The sequence below is a fragment of the Haliotis cracherodii genome, unplaced genomic scaffold (genome assembly GCF_022045235.1).
Source record: "Haliotis cracherodii isolate W230 unplaced genomic scaffold, xgHalCrac1.p SCAF_4, whole genome shotgun sequence".
Lineage (NCBI taxonomy): Eukaryota > Metazoa > Mollusca > Gastropoda > Lepetellida > Haliotidae > Haliotis > Haliotis cracherodii.
Genome location: NW_027266297.1, coordinates 64444194 through 64465073, shown reverse-complemented (window position 1 = coordinate 64465073; position 20880 = coordinate 64444194). Strand labels below are relative to the sequence as shown.

The following is a 20880-nucleotide window of genomic DNA, read 5'->3' as shown; positions in this document are numbered from 1 at the left end:
TCTTACACAGAAATAAATTACGGCTGCCCGAAATGTGAAAAAAAATGCAATTGTTCCATATCGGACTACAAAATACTTAACACGGTCTTATAAAGAGGATATAACCCTGCAATACTACAGTTTACAAGTCAAACTTACTATCAATTTAAATGTCTAAAGTTCAAGACAGTCTTTATAATCATACTCATATACCATGTATACTGGACATGAAGAGACGATTATTCAGTTATGTCAGAAAAGTCATGACTTGGTCCATTTGAACATGTCATCCCTTTGCGTTGTCCACATGCTGAGGTACATTGTAGACAAAAATATTCTGCATGAGCATGTGTTTTCATCACACTTTCCAGTGCAATTGTATCTGATTATTTTCAACAGAAATTTAGGAGTGACTGGTTTCAATATAGTGCCCTTGTTGCTCTTGTGGAGCGTCCAGCCCCATTCTGTCGCATCCATATTGTTGCCTAGCCAGGTCTGCACTTGGAGTCAGACTCGTTGGCTGGGCAATCTGGCAGCATCTGATGTCAGTGGAAGGTGTCGAAGGGGTAGGTAATTTGAGCTTGATACATACCTTCTCAGTGAATTTTGTCACACGTTCAGAATTCAAATCCAAGCCAGGCATACAGCCGTAGAGGATTGCAAGTGCCTGATTACAAGCCTGCTCGATTTCTGCATGGTTTCCACCTGTCACCATGAAAACCTTTGAATATTCCTGAGACCATCCCTATGCCATATGGCCTCGATGTTGTGTCGGTCCCTGACATTGCATCTACAAAGAGCAAAGAATGGCTGAGATTAGGATCAAGGATCATCTGTAGGATGAAGATTTTTATGATCTTTGTACTTGTCTGAAGAAAGATGGCCTCATGGTATCGGGTCTGAAGTGATATTGCAACAGGATGAGAAGGTCGGTGTCATTCCCTACCACTACAACAGGCTGTGTTTGAGCCAATGTACAGGCAGACATTGCAATGTCATAGTCAGCATCTCCGGATGAGTGTTTAATCTGAAAACCCACCTTTTTCGATTTTTGACCCCAACAGAGTGATGAATTTCTGTTTGTTTCTTTCAAGTATGGAATCCCTCAAGACCAGGGCTATTTGATGCAAGGGGCTCTCAGCTGGCCGTGATTCGATGATCATGTATGCAATTCACCAAAGTTGCTGGTCGATTGTAATAACCGGTGTGATTCCATGTCGTCTGGCATGTTTGGAAATATACTCCAGCGTTGATCTGACACATGATTCGTCACTTGGTGTCACGCTGATAATCAACAAGAATATCTCAGAGCTCTTCCTGGGGTATGGAATGTCAGAATGGAGCAACTGCATGCAACCGGAACACAGTGGTCAACACACACAGAAGTGGCGCACTCCACAAAATATCTAGTTTGCTATTCTTTTCATCAAGACAGAAGTCACCAACTGGTGGATAGATAATGTTCGCCAGCACTGCCTATGGATTTCTTTGAGAGAATAGTTTGACACTGTTGATTTTTTTAACATCATCCAAGTCCATCTTAACTCTTGGTACCCTCCGTTTCACCATCTCGCCCATGGCATGGATTGAGCCAGTCCCATAAAACCTTTTGCTGGCATGATCTATATAACCAGCCTGGTATTGCACGAATGAGTGGTCACCGAGAATTTTCTAAATTTACGAGGAGCTGAAACCGAGTTGGCTTATCATATCCACTAAATTACAATGACCATATTTGTGTTATAATGTGATACTTTGTCAAACTTGTCGAGGAGGCAGAAATGATGGGGACATGTCGAATGCATTATTGCCTGACCCAATGACGCAGTATGGGGTTTACTGTTTAAGCTCTTGATGCTTGAAGGAGGATGCGTAATGCATGTGGGAGGTAATAAAAGATTGGTGTCAATCAAAGCCATCTGCTCATTGTCGAGATACACATCAACATGTTTTGACATGGTCTCTACCTGCGTATGAATGTATCCTCCCCCAACTTTAATCAAACTGTCCATGTCGGATTTGTCCACCTTTGCAATATTTTCATATGCCGTAAGAGATGCAATGTTAGGTTGTTGCCTGATTGTAGTTATGAATACCTTGTTCCCATAGTGATTCATGAACTCCCTTTTCAGCTGAGATGTAGTGTGTAGTTGATCATCACTCAGTGCACTCATTGACTTCATAATGTGATTCAAATTGTCCAAAGGAATCGTTTCATCATCATTCACTTCCAAGTAATACATGTCAATCTCAAATGCTGTCATCTAGGACATACACTTCAGTCGACCAAGTCTCCGTTTCTTTGGTGGAGCCTCCTCATGTTCAATATAAGCTGCAGGTATACTTGTCCCTCTCCGAAAATTCTTATCACAAGCATGGGGATGGATAGCTTCTTCAGCTGGTAGATCGTATATGGGCACGATACTTGACTGTATCATCTTGGCCCAATCATCTTGCCTGTTGACACAGTATGTTGCAGACATATGTTGAGTAACTCAAGAGCCATCGCACGGCTGAAGTACACTTCTATATGGATGTTTGTATGCAACATCCTGGTCAATACAAGTACCACATAGAAAACAGTGAGTTTTAAAATTTAAGGCTTAAACATATGATCGAGGAGTTTTCTGCTACTTTGATTGCCTTTGGATTTATATGCATACTTCGACACTGTCTGTGTACCAACAGGCTACAGTTGTATATGATGTCTGGTGCATCTAATGTGCAGTCTGTTTGCGTTATTAATGCTACAGCAGCATTTTGCTTTCAACTTCACATAATCCTGGGGTTTGTCCAGGTTAACTGGTTCCATACATAGCAAACAAGTCGCCATCTGTGATCTACATAGGACACCTTCAGTTGAGAATAGTCACCTGCGAATAGTAACAGTTGATAGAAATATGGTTGACATGTGTACAGATACAAATGTTGCTTTTCCGATTATAGCAAATGATTTTTGTGCTAAATGTCTTGATTATATCTTCTGAATTAACTTTTAATAAAGTTTCTGAGAAGCTAATACCATTTGAGAAAAATAATTGCTTCCTGGAGTTTGGATTATCTCCCTTGATTTTCCTGGAAACAAATGTTGATGTTAATTTTAGGGCTCTGTTTCAAATTTTATATTTATATTTGTTCATATTGTCATAAGTTATTCCTCTCTAGAGCCAATCAACTATATAATATACAAGTTTTCATTTTAGCTATAAAAGAAAAATAGCTTATACATACCTTTATGTTCTTGAGGTCTATCTTTAAAACATTGTATGCTCGACCGCCATTTTGAAGAAGGGAATACTTTGGGTTTTTTCAATTATATTTGTTTCTAACTTGATTATTTATGTGAAGACAATAAACTGTATGATTTTATATGTAAAACGTCAACATTATAATAAATCGGTTCATTTTCTGCAAGAATTACTGATATTAACAAATTTATGTACTTTTTCGTCATTTTGAAGCATTATTTTAAATTTCTATGTGAATTTTCCTTTCAAAATTGTTAAATATACATTTCTTTGCATTTATCCTGGCAAGCTAATATAGATAGACTCATCATAAATGTTTTTATTGTTATTGGTTCCACGTTTATGACTATTATTACTTTTGTTGGCGGCCATCTTGGATTTGACCTATTTTCGGATGGTTCCCCATGTCCGATTTTGGTAAACTATTTTTTATTTTAATGGATATATGTCAAGGCACCAACATCCAGCAATAAACCTTTTCCGTCAATTTTGTTGAACCTGGACCTTTTAATTACTGGACTAAGTGGTAGAGCGTCCGCCCGGAGAGCGGAAAGTCCGGGGTTCGATCCCCGGCCGCGTCATACCAAAATACGTTAAAAGATGGTACTTGTTGTTACCCTGTCAGGCGCTCGGCATTAAGGGTTAAAGTAAGGACTGGTCAGCTCGGAGTGTGTCTGAGTGGGGTATTCATGTTAAACTGCGGCATTGTATCTCAGTGGGCTAGCACTATAAATCGGCATCAGTCCGGACTAGTACAAGCAGTCACACACACACACACACACACACACGTGCATGCACGTCGCTATATAAGTGCAATAATCTTGGACGCGACGTTAAACCCAATTTCACCTCACCTCACCTCACTTGAACGGATCGAGGAATGACCCAGTCTTCTTCTCCATCCATATAATAAATGAAGTTTCGTCTGCCTGTGAATTTAATTTCAGCCCAAAATAATACAGACATTACAAAACAAATCTACGTAGATCCGTCCACTTCCGAGAAGGCGACCCTCTTATTTTCTGGTAAAGGGGCACTGATCTGAAGCAATTCCCCGGGACTGGTTGTTGCCTTTGTTATTGTTTTTTCCCGTGAGTACCCGGATGATATAGCAGAAACCTAGACTAGTTCGCGACCTGTGCTGCGCAATTCGTAAGCGCATTTGTCACTTTTATTGATAGTATAAGGGCGTATGGTCACATCTATCAACAAAATGAAATACAGTTTGGAAATGATAAGGAAAAGTAGGTATCTTTGTGGGTAGTGTCGGTAATGGTGACGAACTTTTGATAAGTCACTTGCTTGGTAATTGTGCGACTTTCGTTTACAATATTTTGACTTGCAACACAAAGTAAATATTTCTCCTGAGCATTGCTTATTTTATCGTGTTTATATTTTTTACAGTCAAAATGTGCAAAATTTTCACTTAGGAAATTTATTAAAAGCGTGAATATTCAGTTATTTTACAAACTGACTGAAAAATATGTCCATCTGTATTATTATGATAATGAATTCCAAACATTTTAATGTCTAATATCCTCACCAAGAGACTGAAAATGTTACGATGAAATGTACATTTGTATATTGTTTGGCTTATAATCCTACATAATAATCTATTGTGATGTTTATAGGCCCTTTTGATCGTCTTAATCAGTTTTAGTCAATCTGTTACAGAAATGGACAGATTTTTCAGTCAAAATGACTGAAATATTTACACATCTTATAAATTGCCTGAGAGAATCACATTTTACAAATTGACTGTAATATATACACGCTGACAAAGGAAAAGACTTGTGAAAACAACGTCTATCGCGCATCGAAGAATTTCCCAACCAAGACGTAGAGGAACAGGAATGAATCTGTCCAATGCTACAGACAATGAAGGAAAACAAAATGCAAATATCATAATTACAACCTACCAAATTTATGTGTATAATTTTAGGCAGCTTCCTTGTTCGAGGAATGTATCCGTGAATATCCACATAAAGGAACAATATCCCACACGTCTGCAGCTGTACAAAGAAACGTATTCGATGTCACGTGTCTCTGTAACAATCAAATATTTAAAAAAATATACAGTCAAGTCTCGTTAATCCGACACTCGTTAATCCGACAATCGGCTTTATCCGACACTAATGATGGGAACCGATTAAATCAGTGCTATTTAGACCCGTTAATCCGACAGTCTCGCACTCCGACTCCGACACACCTATTTTGCAACGAAATACCGAAATCACTCATTAATCAGTCTCGTTAATCCGACACAGTGATCAGCGTACTCCGTGGTCATCTGCCCGCGAGTACACAGCCCGTGTTTTGATGCGACACGAGTCGGCTGGTAGCTGCATATTACAAAGCTGCAGCGATAAACTTGCTTAACAATAAATAATTAATGCTCTAAATAAAGAAAACAGGATAATTCACATGCTTAGATTACCTCAATCTTATTAAAATCAGATACAATATCGTTTCGGGATATTATAACCCGTGTTCGTGGGTCCTACTATTTAACGCTCGAGAACGTCCGGGGGCGTCCGGAAACGTCCGGGAGGTTTAATCAGACGTCCGGAAGTTGAAAAATACTGTGCAGTCAATAAAACATGTCTTTCTCAGTTTGGTAAGATCGTGAGAATATCAACTGGCGTACGTGTTTGCCACGTGCAGTGGCCAGAAAATTGACGTACCAGTAACCGGAAGCTTCTGGCCGCTGCACGTGGCAAACACGTACGCCAGTTGATATTCTCACGATCTTACCAAACTGAGAAAGACATGTTTTATTGACTGCACTGTATTTTTAAACCCCCGGACGTCTGATGAAACCTCCCGGACGTTTCCGGACGTCTGACGAAACCTCCCGGACGCTCCCACCAGATGCTCCCCGACGTTGCCCGGACGCTTACTTACTTACTTATATTGGAGATTTAACGTGCGCTTTCCGACTGCAAGCGTATGTCGCACACGGGCCCGGCCAGGCCATTTAATGTGTTTCCAAAAAGGGGAAAAGTGAGTTTGTGCAACCAAGGAGGGGGGCTTTAGGGGTTGCTTATATAGTAATTTTGAAATTTTGAGATTTGGAAAGATTGCCAAGAGTGGGTGGGGGACGAACTAAGGGAGCTGTGTGTGTTGGGTGGTTATTAAATAAGGTAGTTTTGGTTTAATATTTTATTTGCCCGGACGTTATAGTACCGGACGTTTTATACTCCGTGAACCATTCTGGGGCCACGCATGAACTTTTGAAAACGTCTGTGTTTCAGTATTAGTTATGGAATAGTATACCGAATTTACACTATTAAAGAACATTATTTTTGTTCCATAAGCAAATTTACATTGTTACCTTCAAAGCCGTGACGAATACCTCGTCAGTTCGAACAGAGACCATATAATAGATGGTCTCTGGTTCGAATAAAATCAAATCGTATTTGCTTCGCAGATTCACCATTTGAAAAGAAAAAGAATAGGGGTGTATGTAACTTTTTCCCAGCTATATGTTATTTTGTATAATTAATACAAGAACACAATTATATAGAATACACTTTATTATTTAGTATCATTCTCCCGGACGCTCCCTGGCATAGGCATTAAGTCAGTCAAATCCATTTTTGCGAAGTTGCCAGCCCACTGCGCTTACAGCACATTATTCGGTATGGTTCATTCAGTGGTCATGTGACGAATCACGTGACAAGCGACTTACAACCTGAGCAATACGTGATAGGAAGTTAGAGGTGAATCAGACGACTACCAGTTGGGAGAAGGATGTCGGAGGGTAATCCGAATGTATGAGCGCTAGTGGTGAGTACATTTAAGTCTGTATGTTGACCTAAACACCACTCTCACACCCTCAATCGGCCAGTCGGAATATACATAATGTAAACTTGAGTCGATGTTCGTATTGATTCGGACGAGTCCATTCAACACCAGAGGGGGGTCATCGCGTGCTTCCGTGTGGATTTCATGTTGTGCTGACCTTCACAGCTGAGGCAGTTGCGACATAACATCGAACAAGGATGTGACGAGCCCTCAAAACCGGTAATAAATATACAGGTGGACATGTCTTTTTAGATTATTTTTCCATGAGTCCAAGCTATACGCAGTATATCAACACGCGAACGTTTTAGCCCACGTGTTTTTACGGGGAATACACTTTGAACGTAAGTGATTTAATTGGTCATTAATCGATGAATTGATGCTGTCTTTCAGAAATGTAAGTTCGCGTGTACTCAGTTTGTTAGTTTCACGTGACGCTCACTATATAAACAAGACACTTCGAAAAGTAAACAAGACACATAGCCAGGAATGCCGACAGTCAGCAGTGCTTCTTCGCTGCCTCGGGAAGCACAATACTTAGGGAAACATTTCGAGTTTCTTGGTATTTAAAAATAGTAAATTAATTGTTACTTTTGTTGTAACATGCCATGTAATTATATTGTAATTCGTTTTTATATGTCAATATTATCAATATTTTACACACAGGATCGAATGTATTATACAGATTTTCATTCAATATGACCACGCCTAAGGCTTTTTGTCAGATGACTAGACGCCCTTCAAACGTGACGGGACTGGTGTGTACTCAGTGCATTGACGTAATTATGGCAACTCATACTTAGTGACTGGAATATGTACTGCTATAAAACAGTGAGTGAGTATGTTTCTTAAGCGGCTTTTAGCAATATTCCCGCAACATCACGACGGTAAGCACCAGAAATGGGCTTCACACATTGTAACCATCTATTAAACAGCGTGCCTCCAGTATGGTGTACGACTCTGTGACAATGTGTTTGCGAAACTAGGACATTTGTAAGTTATTTAGCATGTTGCAGAAAATATACCATTTCAGCTTTACAGAAACTGGTTGTTCGACATAATCGTCAACATATGTTCATGAATACAAAAGCTAATTAAACCAGGGATTTTTCGCGATTGCCAATACATGGTAACATATACACTGGGGACAAAGGAGGATCCAGAGGAGGGGTCCAGTGGGTTTGCCCCCCCCCCCCCCCCCCCCCCCACACACACACACACCTCACACCGCCCCCACACCTCCTCACCCAACCACCCCTTTGAAAATCAGATGTATGTTGTAGGCAGTAAAATTACATGACCGAGGATTTTTATGATTTGGACCCCCCTCTCTTTTAAAAATGCTCTATTCGCCCTTGGGGGATCATTGACATGTTTAGCCGAGGCATCTGTGCAGTGTATTGATTTGTCAGATGATTACTTAAAATTTGTGGTAATATGCCGCAGGGTGATATTGACCTTCATCTGCATGTGTATATTGCCCAATAAGGAAGGACGTAGGTCAGTAAATATCAACTATGTCGCAACTGCTTGTGGCTGTGTATTACTTTGTATGTAGAATGTGTACAGATGAACAGGTGTGTATTATCTTATATGCAGAATGTTTACAAATGAATAGGTGTGTATAACCTTGTATGTAGAATGTGTACAGATGAATAGGTGTGTATTACCTTGTATGTAGAATGTGTACAGATGAATAGGTGTGTATTACCTTGTATGTAGAATGTGTACAAATGAATAGGTGTGTATTACCTTGTATGTAGAATGTGTACAGATGAATAGGTGTGTATAACCTTGTATGTAGAATGTGTACAGATGAATAGGTGTGTATTACCTTGTATGTAGAATGTGTACAGATGAATAGGTGTGTATTACCCTGTATGTAGAATGTGTACAGATGAATAGGTGTGTATTACCCTGTATGTAGAATGTGTAGAGATGAATAGGTGTGTATTACCCTGTATGTAGAATGTGTACATATGAATAGGTGTGTATTACCTTGCATGTAGAATGTGTACAGATGAATAGTGTGTATTACCTTGTATGTAGAATGTGTACAGATGAATAGGTGTGTGTTACCTTGTATGTAGAATGTGTACAGATGAATAGGTGTGTATTACCTTGTATGTAGAATGTGTACAGATGAATAGGTGTGTATTATCTTATATGTAGAATGTGTACAGATGAATAGTGTGTATTACCTTGTATGTAGAATGTGTACAGATGAATAGGTGTGTATTACCTTGTATGTAGAATGTGTACAGATGAATAGGTGTGTATTACCTTGTATGTAGAATGTGTACAGATGAATAGGTGTGTGTTACCTTGTATGTAGAATGTGTACAGATGAATAGGTGTGTATTACCTTGTATGTAGAATGTGTACAGATGAACAGGTGTGTATTACCTTGTATGTAGAATGTGTACAGATGAATAGGTGTGTATAACCTGGTATGTAGAATGTGTACAGATGAATAGGTGTGTATTACCTTGCATGTAGAATGTGTACAGATGAATAGGTGTGTGTTACCTTGTATGTAGAATGTGTACATATGAATAGGTGTGTATTACCTTGTATGTAGAATGTGTACAGATGAATAGGTGTGTATTACCTTGTATGGAGAATGTGTACAGATGAATTGTTGTGTATAACCTTGTATGTAGAATGTGTACAGATGAATAGGTGTGTGTTACCTTGTATGTAGAATGTGTACATATGAATAGGTGTGTATTACCTTGTATGTAGAATGTGTACAGATGAATAGGTGTGTATTACCTTGTATGTAGAATGTGTACAGATGAATAGGTGTGTATAACCTTGCATGTAGAATGTGTACAGATGAATAGGTGTGTATTAGCCTGTATGTAGAATGTGAACAGATGAATAGTTGTGCATTAGACCGTATGTAGAATGTGTATGGGTGAACAGGTGTGTATAAGCTGGTATGTAGAATGTGTATGGGTGAACGGGTGTGTATAAGCCGGTATGTAGAATGTGTATGGGTGAACAGGTGTGTATAAGCCGGTATGTAGAATGTGTATGGGTGAACAGGTGTGTATAAGCCGGTATGTAGAATGTGTATGGGTGAACGGGTGTGCATTAGGGATCGGTAAGGGCAGGGGATTTTGTATTGTGACCATACAGTTTCCAGCTACTGCTGCAGAAATTTTTAAACATAAAATTCCCCTCTCCTTACCCTGTATGCAAAATGTGTACAGTGGAATAGGTGTGAATATAGACAACCGGTGTATACAGATGGGTATGTATATGTGGTTTGTTATGTCGTCGGATATGACAATGGTAATGAAAGTATTAATAATGTAAATCGCTTGAAACTAGTATTAATATACACGTATACAATGATAATATAGAAGTGTAAATTTACGAAGTTAAGAATTAACGACCCCAGGACATTCTATTACACGGACATAACTAGCATCGTCCGCTTTTGAAAGCAGCTCATTTGCATCAGCGATATGTATAAATCAATACAACAAGGCCCATCTGTCCGATCGGCGTATGTAGAGGATACCGTTATGGTATTTATTACATTTGTATGGCATTGTGCATTTTAAACAATCCAATATTGAACAGTCAGTCAGGTGGATGTGTCAGCTGCTGGCTTAGAACACACACCGACAGACTGCACGTATCGACGTGTGTATGCTGATGTCGCAAAACTGATTTCAACAAAGGTAAAGCTTCGGTTTTCATGATAAGAGGGACCAATTATTATATTTTCAGGGCTGTAGGAGTAGTTATCTGTGTCACACGAAACAATGACAACACGACTAGTGGCGCGTGTAAACAAGTGAGGTTTTGTTTTGGGAGGACAGCAACGTAACGGCAGTGTAGTAGATTTTGGTATTGTTCTTACCTTTATCCACCCGTGAAGATCCGGGTAGAATAGGTCTTCAGCAACCCATGCTTGCCCTAAAAGGCGACTGCTTGTCGTAAGAGGCGACTTATGGGATCGGGTGGTCAGGCTCGCTGACTTTGTTAATGCATGTCATCGTATCCGAATTGCGTAGATCGATGCTCATGGTGTCAATTACTGGATTGTCTGGTCCAGACCCGATTATTTACAGACCGCCGTCATATAGCTGGAATAGTGCAGAGTATGGTGTTAAAGAACAAACAAACTTCTCTGTTTCAGATTTATTGCGCGGTACTGCGCGAGATATAGACCACGTGACGGACATTCGCCGTGTCTGCCATCATGGAGAACCACGACATGCACAAACATCACATGCACATGCATGACAAGCACAACATGACCACGCCAGAACCTGACCATGACATGCACGCGCACCACAAGGACATGCCGGGGCACCACATGGACCCACCCAGCGGCTACGACATCGCCAGTGACAATCACCATGACCATCACATGCAGAACCACAGCATCCACGACCAGCAGGGGGACGACCACTTGTCGCATGTGCATCACCATGACAACAGCGGCGGTCACCATGACAACAGCGGCGGTCACCATCAACATGGTCATCCGGTAAGGTTCACGGAACAGATACATTCGTGACCAAGTCGTGTTATTCCGGGACAAGCGACTCGTGCCCCGCTCATAGCCATTTTTGCGATCGGGTTCCGTCTCAGCGCAAACGACATACCTAAAACAATTGTCAACTCATTGCGTAATGGTTCACTTACATTTCCCCATATATCATATATATTTCAGTTGCAATTTAAAGCACATCGGGACATGTGGAATTATACAGTATGATTGAACACATTTAACTGTGTCTTTGGTATATTTTTAGATGCGAGACATATGTAAAATAAAAAAATATTTCTGAGGGATTCTTTGACGAAGAACTTGAAATCATACGCGCATTCTGATTGGTTTGTCGTATTTTCGCACATAATATTCATCGATAGGGGGACGAGTCTTCTTGCAGGTTACGGAAAGGGGCGAGTGGTGACGAATGGGAACAGACTTTGCAAAGTTACCAGACCCGATAGAATATTTTCTGACCCGAATTTTCTGGACAGATTAGCAATCTTATTAAAATCAAATCTTAGTTCTCTCTATTGCTAGACAAATTAAAGATCTGAGGACATCACATTAGGGGTCACGTCAGAGCGACCTTTCATCCAACCTATCAAAGCGTCGCTTATCAGATCATGAAACTCAATACATGTACTGTGTTTATCGTTTACTGATAATTTACATCTTACACTGTTTTAAAACTAGAATGCTTAGGTACTATAGGCAATATCATAATAGTCTTACCATCGTGCGTGCAACGTTTCAAAACTGACCGTCCGTCAGCCCAAATAGACGTTACGGACTGTCGGGCAGACGGGTATTTTAAACACAGCTAATGTTTATTCATTTATTGTCTTTGGTGGGACCCGTGATAGTGTGTCCCCAGCACTCCAGTGCTGTTGGTAAGAGGAGACTGAAAGGTCCGGAAGGTCCGGGGTTTGATCCCCGGCCGCGTCATACCAAATGACGTTAAAAGATGGTAGTTGTTGTTACCCTGCCTGGCGCTCGGCATTAAGGGGCTAAAACAAGGACTGGTCGGCTCGGAGTCAGTATACTGTGTCTGAGTGGGTTATTCATGTTAAACTGCGGCATTGTATCTCAGTGAGCTAGCACTTTAAACCGGCATCAAGCAGCCACACAAACGCACACACGTACATGCACGTCGCTATATAAGTGCAATAATCTTGGACGCGACGTTAAACCCAATTTCACTTCACCTCACTTCTTCACCTGTTTCCGTTTATCAAATAATCGTAATGTAAGTTTAAATGACAATGTACATTCTTTAGTTAGGTTATTATTATGGTTACTAAGATCACGTTTATTTGATCCATAACTGAATGTACATGTGCACCCATTGTGATATCTGCAGATGACGTTCCACGCGCGGAATGACGATTTCATCCTGTTCCGGGAGTGGCAGCTATCCCCAGGGAAAGGTACGTCACGATGATTGATGGTACGTCAGTGCGACGCTGAGCTGATGGATCTGATACAGCACCAAGTCAACACTTGGCCATGGCTATATATATACGCGGCTCAGTCGCATGATTCAAACAACATTTTTAACATTTTAATCACGAGTTTTGAGAGGGTTTCTAAACTTGATGTCGACTTCCTATAGTTCTGTTAACCTAGTTATTGCTCGGCACTTGTATGTAGCAGACGTAATTCAAAATTGACATATCGCTTTTATAAAAAAAACCCACTAAATCAGTAAACGCGCCGTGGATTGTCTGGTCAAGATTTGATTGTTTACAGACCGCCGTCGTATGGCAGGAACACTGCTTTTCGTCAACAGGCAAGGATTACCCTTTGGCGAATATGTGTCATCAAGGATTTTTAGTGATTCATACATATGGTTTTCACCAATGCATTGCTTTTTACGCCCAATGGAATCTGTTCCGTCAGATAATCACTGGCGTCCACGATTTATATCAGATTTAGCAGACATAAAGAACAGCAGATGGGGCGTTTACTCGGACTAAAAACTGTCTTAATTACGTTATGTGAAGTGCTGTTAGGCAAACTTCATGTAAATAGTGTGGAGACACCTCTACAGAAAACAACCAGTATATGTTGTGTACCATCTGGGGACTGCTGGGCCCCGTCTTGTCCCTTAGTTTTTCCAAGGTGAAGGTTTGCAGTCCGGATTCATCCAGATTATGACCCCTCGTCTGTGGCCAGTGTATAAGTGTTCCTGGGCCTCGCCAAAGTTGCAAACGCTTCCAACCTAGATGCCCGGAGAGCGAAATGTCGGGGGGTTCGATCGGTTTAAGACGTTAGAACTTGTTACCATGCCTGCCGCTCGCCATTATGGGGATAAAAACAAGGACTAGTCGGTTCGGAGTTAGGTATTCATGTTAAACTGGGGCATGGTATCTCAGTGGGCTAGCACTATAAAATCGACATTAGTCCGGACTAGTACAAGCACACACGTACATGCAGGTCACTTTATATAAGTGCAATAATCTTGGAGGCGAAGTTAAACCCCATTCACTTCACCTCCGATCTAGGTGTCAGTTCCTAACAGTTTTTACCGACAAAGCTAAGATATTTGAAATACTGCTCATAGCGATGATGAAACAAACTCTTATCTTTCGTCGACAGTGACGTTCTTTGTGTGCCTCACTCTGGTGGTCGTCGCCGTCCTTTATCAGGTCATCAAGATGGTCAGAGCGAGGCTGGGGCGGAAGTGCCGGAACACAGACTGCAAGTCAGTACTCTTGAAATTACTTCTCTCACTCTTCGTGTGACAGATTTAAAGGATGTTAATGTAAGATGCTTGCAACAATTTATGCAAAAAAATTGACACGAAGTTTAACAACAAAACCCCGTTTATCCGAACGGTGAAATAAGCCAGGGTCCGGTTCCACAAAGCGGTCTTAGCCTAAAACGACCATAACTCCCATACTTTAATATAAACTTAGGACTGTCGTATATATAGCGCTAAGACGATAGTAAATCCTATATTTTAACATAGACTTACGACAGTCGTAGCGCTAAGGTGATCCTAACTCTAGTACTTTAACATAGACTTACGACAGTCGTATAGCGCTAAGACGATCGTAACTTTCATATTTTAACATAGACTTACGATAGTCGTATAGCGCTAAGACGATCGTAACTTTCATATTTAACATAGACTTACGACAGTCGTAGCGCTAAGGTGATCCTAACTCCCGTACTTTAACATAGACTTACGACAGTCGTATAGCGCTAAGACGATCGTAACTTTCACATTTTAACATAGACTTACGACAGTCGTAGCGCTAAGGTGATCCTAACTTCCGTACTTTGACAAAGACGTACGACAGTCGTATAGCGCTAAGATCGCTTTGTGGAACGGGATATCCTTGGGCCCGGTTCCTCAAAAGGATCTTAAGCAGAGCGACTGCCGTGTGTCTATGTTAAAGTGTGGCAGTTCCGATCGTCTTAGCCCAAGGATTTGTGGAACCGTGCCTGACAATGTTCAGGCCTTATGAATGGATTTATCAACTTGTATGTCCCAACAGTAAGCTTCCGGAAGGTAGAGTTTCTGGATTGCCGGTATCCCGGCTAACGTGCAGTAGGATTTTGCATGAGGCTTCGATCTGTTTTATCTTTACAAACAGCTAATTGAATTATCGACATTTAGCAATTTGTCGACCTTTTGAGGGTTCATGAAGGAACGGTTTCAGACCGTGTCACTAGTTAATTGAATGCAAACACACTAAGACCATCAATGCCACCCCACAATTCATAAGTTCAATAGCCCGTGAAGATCCGGGTTAGAATAGGTCTTCAGCAACCCATGCCGTAAAAGGTAACTATACTTGTCGTAAGAGGCGACTAACGGGATCGGGTGGTCAGGCTCGATGATTTGGTTTATGCATGTCACCGTATCCCAATTGCGTCTATCGGGGCTCATGATGTCAACAACTGTATTGTCTGGTCAAGACTCGATTATTGACATATAGTTGGAATATTGCTGAGTGCGGCGTTAAACTTACATCAAATAAACAAACAAATACAAGTTTGTGATATTTTGAAAAACAATCCCACTGTCACAGTCACGACATCCACGCAACAATTGCTTGACGTCTCTGCAAGAAATTTTGTATGGTATTTTAAAAACATTTTTTTCGCTGTTGTTTCAGACGGTACATCTTGAGCAAACGTCACTTGATACAGACGTTGCTGTATCTAGCCCAGTTTGCGATTGGGTACGTGTTGATGTTGGTTGTGATGACTTACAACGTCTGGATCATGGTAGCCACCATCGTGGGAATCGGACTGGGTTACTTCTTCTGCGGCTGGGCGGAGTACGAGGAGATCGTACGGCTGCGCCCCATCACTGTGAGGTCCAGTCATAGATCGGTCTCGCTCGACTGTAGTCGCAGGGGGGACCAAGAGTTAGTTCCCTTGAGCAAAGACACAACAGCCACTGATATAACCATTCTGACATCCAATGTCGCCTGCGCATGCGACGATGACGGAGTATTGTGATGGTGACGAAGGTTTGTGATGATGTCACGCCAGATTATGTATTATTTTTGCGGCACCACGCTCATTAACGTTGCTGCCCACACTCTTTTGGGGCAAACACAGGGTTAGAAGCAACCGCATGCGAACGGACTTCTTTTGGGGGTAATATTTGTAGAAGTGCCAGCCTTTTGCATGTGATCAAACTCTTAGCCATTCTTGTGGTCATATGGCCAAGCACCTTAAAACGCGAAGTCAGCCATCACGGAAGTCATCGCGATCCAAAGTCTAATTGCATGTGTCAGCATCGTGACTACTACACTGGTATGTGCACACGAGGTCCTTCCATGCATCTCTCCATTATCCGTGAATACATCAACCGCTTTGCTCAGAGGTCGCTAATTTTGACGAACGAACCACCTCACGGCCTGGTTCTAATCAGTTGATCACCAGCGAGTTTTCTGTCCGCTCAGATCACGTCTCAGAAACGGCACTATTTCTCGCGCCATATGTGCTACAGGAGTGTCCCAGACCCTAGAGAATAAAATATAAATTGAATCCAACTGAAGTCAAGAATGATTTGGCAAGTCTAGTTTGCCTCAGCTCTAACATTGAGCATTGTTCTGGGCTCCATTTGAATTTTATTCTTATTTTGTTGATACATATTTTTAAATAAGATAACTCTGGGACAAAATGTGTGTCTAGTTCCACAGCCTTTGGGCCATCTATCCTCCACATTGCTTCAATTTAAGGCAACGACTGGGTTCCGTCTTAACGCAAACGAGCAGAGTTAAAAGAATTGTCAATTCGTTGCTTAATGATATATTTCTCCCATGTCATATATTCCAGATGCTATTTAAAACACATCGGGACTTAAGGTATTTATACAGTATGGTTGAACACGTTTAACTGTATCAAGGGCATATTTAAGACGCAAGACGTGTGTAAAATCAAAGATCATTCCTGAGGGATTCTTTGACCGAAGTACGGGAAGTCTGATTGGTATTTTCGCACGAAACATTCATTATGGGGACGAGTCTTCTTGCAGGTTACGGAAAGGGGCGTGTGGTGACGAATGAGCTTTATGATAGACGCGTCATTACTACAGCGCGCGCATTTCTGCTGTATTCACTGATGATGGTAGAACATAGTCTATGCATACCCGTGAAGTATTGATGGTCTTCTGTAAAACCAGTTTATTTAAATGCTGTTTAAGTGTAGTAGAGTATTCGCGGCTCAGTACAACTCACATAGATCTGACATGTTTAAGTGAGCGAGTATGGCTTTAAGGCCGCTTTGAGCAATATTCCAGCAATATCACGACTAGGGACACCAGAAATGGGCTTCACACATTGTACCCATCTGACATATTAGATATATCATGATAGATCTGACACAGAAGTTGGCAGAATCTCATTTTGATCTTTTCATAATGGTCATGTTTTTGAGTGCTTGTCTCTCTCTGTGCATTTGGCCGCAATTTATATATGCTTTGAAATCGCTGCACCTTATTTTTTCTCTAAAGGTTTTCAATGAGAAATCTCTTTAGACAAGCCGATGTATGGTCATTTTTGGCTGGAGCAGTGGTTACTCTGAAATGGCCAACATATTTTGCTAGTTTGCGTTTATTTGCAGATGTATATCCCACACAGGAGAATCTACAGATTTAATTAGTGTTGTTTTCGTATGGCGAGAAGTTGTTCCTCTTTTTGCATTTACATAATTTGTTTCTGATGTACGTGTCTACAGTGAGTGAGTGAGTTGTGTTTGACGTAGGTCCTCATGCACATAATAATGATATGATATATGTTCTACGGAAATTGACGTCACACTCTGTTTCATCTGGGGTGATTTCCAAACATGTGTGTTTGTTTGTTGTTTAACGCCGCACTCAGCACTATTCCAGCTATATGAGGGCGGTCTGTAAATAATCGAGAAACCAGACAATCCAGTGATTGACATCATGAGCATCGACCCATGCAATTGGGATACGATGACATGTATCAACCAAGTCATCGAGCCTGACCACCCGATCCCGTATACACAGACATTATTATTCATGTTTGTAGCATTCTAGGTTTACGAAACACTAGTCAAAACTCATGAAATCAGAAATCTTACACTTTTTGTCCTTAATATATTTACATCGCACACGCATGTAATGGAAACCGCCGTCATAGTCAACATGACGTCATTTCTAATGTCACGTCATTAACTTTACCTCATGAAAATATGGATATTAAGCACGGTATATCGCGTCTGTAGACAGCGCACTGTTAGACTATCACCCAAAACAGGCTCCTACAGAGATATCGCTTGGGTGAGATTAAGCGATACCTACATTGCATATATGTATCATGATGATCCGAACGTAATATGTGCGTGAAACGCAACATTTTTGACACGATCCACAAGTCACAGTCAATCTGGGTCGACAAGTCGAAATAAATAAAGATTTTAAATGGTAAGTAAAGGTTACACCAGCAGATGGCTCCTTGTTGATAAGTAGACCAAATATTGTCATGTGGAAATTGAACAAGAGGTTTATTTACATAGGCCATAAACAATGTTGTACGTACGGCTAAATGACAGCTCTATTTTTTGGTGTTATTTTTCCATGTGCAGTTATATTTTGTGGCATTTCTTTTGAACTGTCTGATGTTTGCAAGATGAATAAAATGTTCTACACATACATGCTTCCGTATTCATTAAGCACCCCCACGTAAATGTGGATGCTTTCAAGGATCACAAGACTGAGGGTGAATTTATTGTTTCGTTGTTTGTTTGTTTGTTAGTTTTGAATGATGACGTCAGCCGGAAGTTGGCAACATGTTCCAGACTGGCTTTTCGTGTTGAGCGGCGCGCACTCCGGGTATTATATTAAATTTCCATTCATAAGACATTTATGCCAATAGCCAAAACATTGAACGAGTCCGACTATTTATGAGCATCTTTTTTATGAATCCCTATCAAATTGTGATGATAGGAGGTGTTCGCGAAAAGGTGAGCGTATCCTGTCCCACCGGTGGTACCGTCACAAACACATGCAAAGGCAAGTCAATTGTTTTGCAACACCACAAGGACATATGGTACAAGTCAAAATAGGGAATTGGATCGGACATCATCCCTGTCACTGGTGCGTCAAATTTGGAAATGTCCTCAACATGTCTACCAAGTTCTACCAATGTTTCATTTTCAAGCCATGTCGGGCCGAGCAAGGGAGAAAAAAAGAGGACTTATTTTTGGAACATTGATCAACAATTTTAAGGTGAAAAATACTTTGAATTAATTGCGAATGTAGGCTTTTTCACGGGTTACTTCGGCACTGTTGACGAAGTTTTGATAAGATATTTGCTAGGCATTCTGCGATTTTCGTTTACATTATTTTGACTTATAAAAACCAATGAGTTTTCCTGAGCATTGCTTATATCATTTACACGCCTACAAAGTCTCGTGAAAACAATGACTCCGTGATGTCTACCTCGTATCGAAGACCGTCCCCACGATGACGTTAAGAAACGAGAGTGATTCTGTCCGAATCTACAGCATGTGAATGAAAACAAAATGCAAATACATTAAACTACGGTTATTACGAACTCAAAGGGACCAGTTCGTTATAACCGTAGTTCGTTATAAGCATATATACAGGAAACAGACGGGATCAAACACATTTCGTTATATCCGTCAGTTCGTTATAAGCCGGTTCGTAATAAACGTAGTTTACTGTATCGTAATTACAACCGACAGATGTTATGTGTTCAATATTAGGCACATACCCTGTATCCATATAAATTGACAATTCTTTACAGTTCATACAGGGGTGGTTAAAGCGTTCGCTCGTCACGCCTAAGACCCGGGTTCGATTCCCGACATGGGTACTATATGGGAAGCCCATTCCTGGTGTCCCCAGCCGTGATATTGCTGGAATATTGCTAAAAGCGGCGTAAAATCAAAACTCACTCACTCGCACACTCACTCACTACAGTTCATACAGGTTATTGATTAAATGTAGATTTCCGGCAACTACACTATTCAAAGTATATGTGGTATTACATTTTTGGCAGAAAACACGATAGCGTTAATCGACTGGGAGTTTTGGGGACATCAGAGAGCTTGAAATTTGGCGTTTTTTTCTGTATCCGAATCTGGCGCCATATTTTCTGCATCACAATGGGCGGCGTGACGTCCTAATGGTGTAGTGTAGAACTACCGTATTTCCTGTATTAGACGCCCGGGATTATATTTATTTCGGACAAGCTTTGATCCGGCGTCAATTAGAGGCCCGGCTTCTATTAATACCCCCATTTCACTATGACCACGAATTTAGGTCCCCCAAAAGGGATAATTAATTGTATCAATTGATCGATCCGGCGTCTAAGAGAGGCCCGGCTTCTATTTTTTGCACTGAACAATTGATCCGGCTTCTATTAGAGGCCGGCGTCTATTAGGGGTCCGGCGTCTAATAGAGGCAATACGGTAAACCTTGCAAGGCTTGTCTACTCATCTCCAGTGAACACTTCATGCTCCCGACGTGGCATACACTATCTATGCCTGACATGTATGCGAGCAAAGCATAGTGATGTGAAAAACATGTTCAAGCTTATGAACCGTCATTATTTGATTGTAGTCTATTGTCGGTGTTATTTTAATAGAAATTGACAACCCCTTCAAAACAATGGACTAATCTTATGCCTCTTCGCTAACCTCAAAGAGTTCAGGTTTCATTTTGTCCTGGTAGAATGGAGCTAAATGAACTGCGTTTTCAATTGAAATTAAACTTTTAAAACCCCTATAAATTCCATTTAGAGCGGTTCAATATACAGGTGACATTTTTTTTCTATTTTTCTAATGAAAAGCGTTTCTGGATATTAGTACTCG

The 20880-nt window shown here is 40.9% G+C and overlaps 1 protein-coding gene across 6 annotated transcripts; it reads left to right on the top strand.

Moving 5' to 3' along the window:
• Positions 1-6903: 6903 nt before the first annotated feature.
• Positions 6904-18665, top strand: LOC139479977 (high affinity copper uptake protein 1-like). Of its 6 annotated transcripts, none has more exons than XM_071262932.1 (5): positions 6904-7016; positions 11188-11541; positions 12911-12977; positions 14149-14254; positions 15678-18665. In XM_071262932.1, exons 2-5 carry the CDS (start codon positions 11251-11253, stop codon positions 16024-16026), a joined length of 813 nt encoding a protein of 270 aa, XP_071119033.1. In that variant the 5' UTR covers positions 6904-7016; positions 11188-11250; the 3' UTR covers positions 16027-18665. The 6 variants fall into 6 exon arrangements, with proteins under 6 accessions (XP_071119033.1, XP_071119035.1, XP_071119034.1 ...); XM_071262934.1 differs by lacking the exon at positions 6904-7016 and adding an exon at positions 7170-7253; XM_071262933.1 differs by lacking the exon at positions 6904-7016 and adding an exon at positions 7290-7375.
• Positions 18666-20880: the final 2215 nt, after the last annotated feature.